The 1,156-nt window shown below is 49.5% G+C and overlaps 1 protein-coding gene across 1 annotated transcript in view; it reads left to right on the top strand.

Annotated features, from left to right (window-relative positions):
* Positions 1 to 275: 275 nt before the first annotated feature.
* LCT (lactase) overlaps positions 276 to 1,156 on the top strand; it is a 56,535-nt gene continuing 55,654 nt past the window's right edge. Inside the window, exon 1 of the mRNA XM_011937746.1 lies at positions 276 to 915. Coding sequence (XP_011793136.1) covers positions 276 to 915 — 640 coding nt within the window. The remainder of the gene's footprint in view (positions 916 to 1,156) is intronic.

Here is a 1,156-nt window from a genome sequence, read left to right as displayed (position 1 = left end):
CAGGGTTTCCCTGTGTTAGCCAGGATGGTCTCGATCTCCTGACCTCGTGATGTGCCTGCCTCGGCCTCCCAAAGTGCTGGAATTACAAGTGCAAGCCACCGCACCCGGCCCTGATCGTTACATTTTTAAATATTGCATTAGTGAACCGTGTATTGATTTTGTGATCATAGATAACCCAGTTAAATATTAAGTCTTAATTAATCACTTAGTATTTTACAACCTCAGTTGTTGTTATAAAGTAAGGGTTCCACATACCTCCTAACAGTTCCTAGAAAATGGAGCTGTCTTGGCATACAGTCTTTATTGCCCTGCTAAGTGTTTCATGCTGGGGGTCAGACTGGGAGTCTGAGAGAAATTTCATTTCCACCGCTGGTCCTTTAACCAATGACTTGCTGCACAACCTGAGTGGGCCCCTGGGAGACCAGAGTTCTAACTTTGTAGCAGGGGACAAAGACCTGTATGTTTGTCACCAGCCACTGCCCACTTTCCTGCCAGAATACTTCAGCAGTCTTCATGCCAGTCAGATCACCCATTATAAGGTATTTCTGTCATGGGCACAGCTCCTCCCAGCAGGAAGCACCCAGAATCCAGACAAGAAAACAGTGCAGTGCTACCGGCGACTCCTGGAGGCCCTCAAGACTGCACGGCTTCAGCCCATGGTCATCCTGCACCACCAGACCCTCCCGGCCAGCACCCTCCAGAGAACCGAAGTCTTCGCTGACCTCTTTGCTGACTATGCCACATTCGCCTTCCATTCCTTCGGGGACCTAGTTGGGATCTGGTTCACCTTCAGTGACTTGGAGGAAGTGATCAAGGAGCTTCCCCACCAGGAATCAAGAGCGTCACGACTCCAGACCCTCAGTGATGCCCACAGAAAAGCCTATGAGATTTACCATGAAAACTATGCTTCTCAGGGTGAGTACACATTGACCTGGTGGTGACCCCTCGACAGCCTTCATCACACACCGTCCCCGTCCTCCTTAGAGCAGACTTGGCGTTTCTCGCCACCCACCTTCAGCAGTCCTCTCATGTCTCTGCATAGGGAGAAATTAATAATGTATTGATTTCCCACTGGAGATAGGAAGGGGTACCTAATATGGCATAATGCTCAGCATTTCCTTTGAAAAGTATCTTTGAGGCCAGGGGCAGTGGCTCA

This window comes from Colobus angolensis, unplaced genomic scaffold, assembly GCF_000951035.1.
Source record: "Colobus angolensis palliatus isolate OR3802 unplaced genomic scaffold, Cang.pa_1.0 Scaffold168, whole genome shotgun sequence".
NCBI lineage: Eukaryota > Metazoa > Chordata > Mammalia > Primates > Cercopithecidae > Colobus > Colobus angolensis.
The sequence above is the reverse complement of the archived record's forward strand: the minus strand, read 5'-3'. Positions and strand labels throughout refer to the sequence as shown.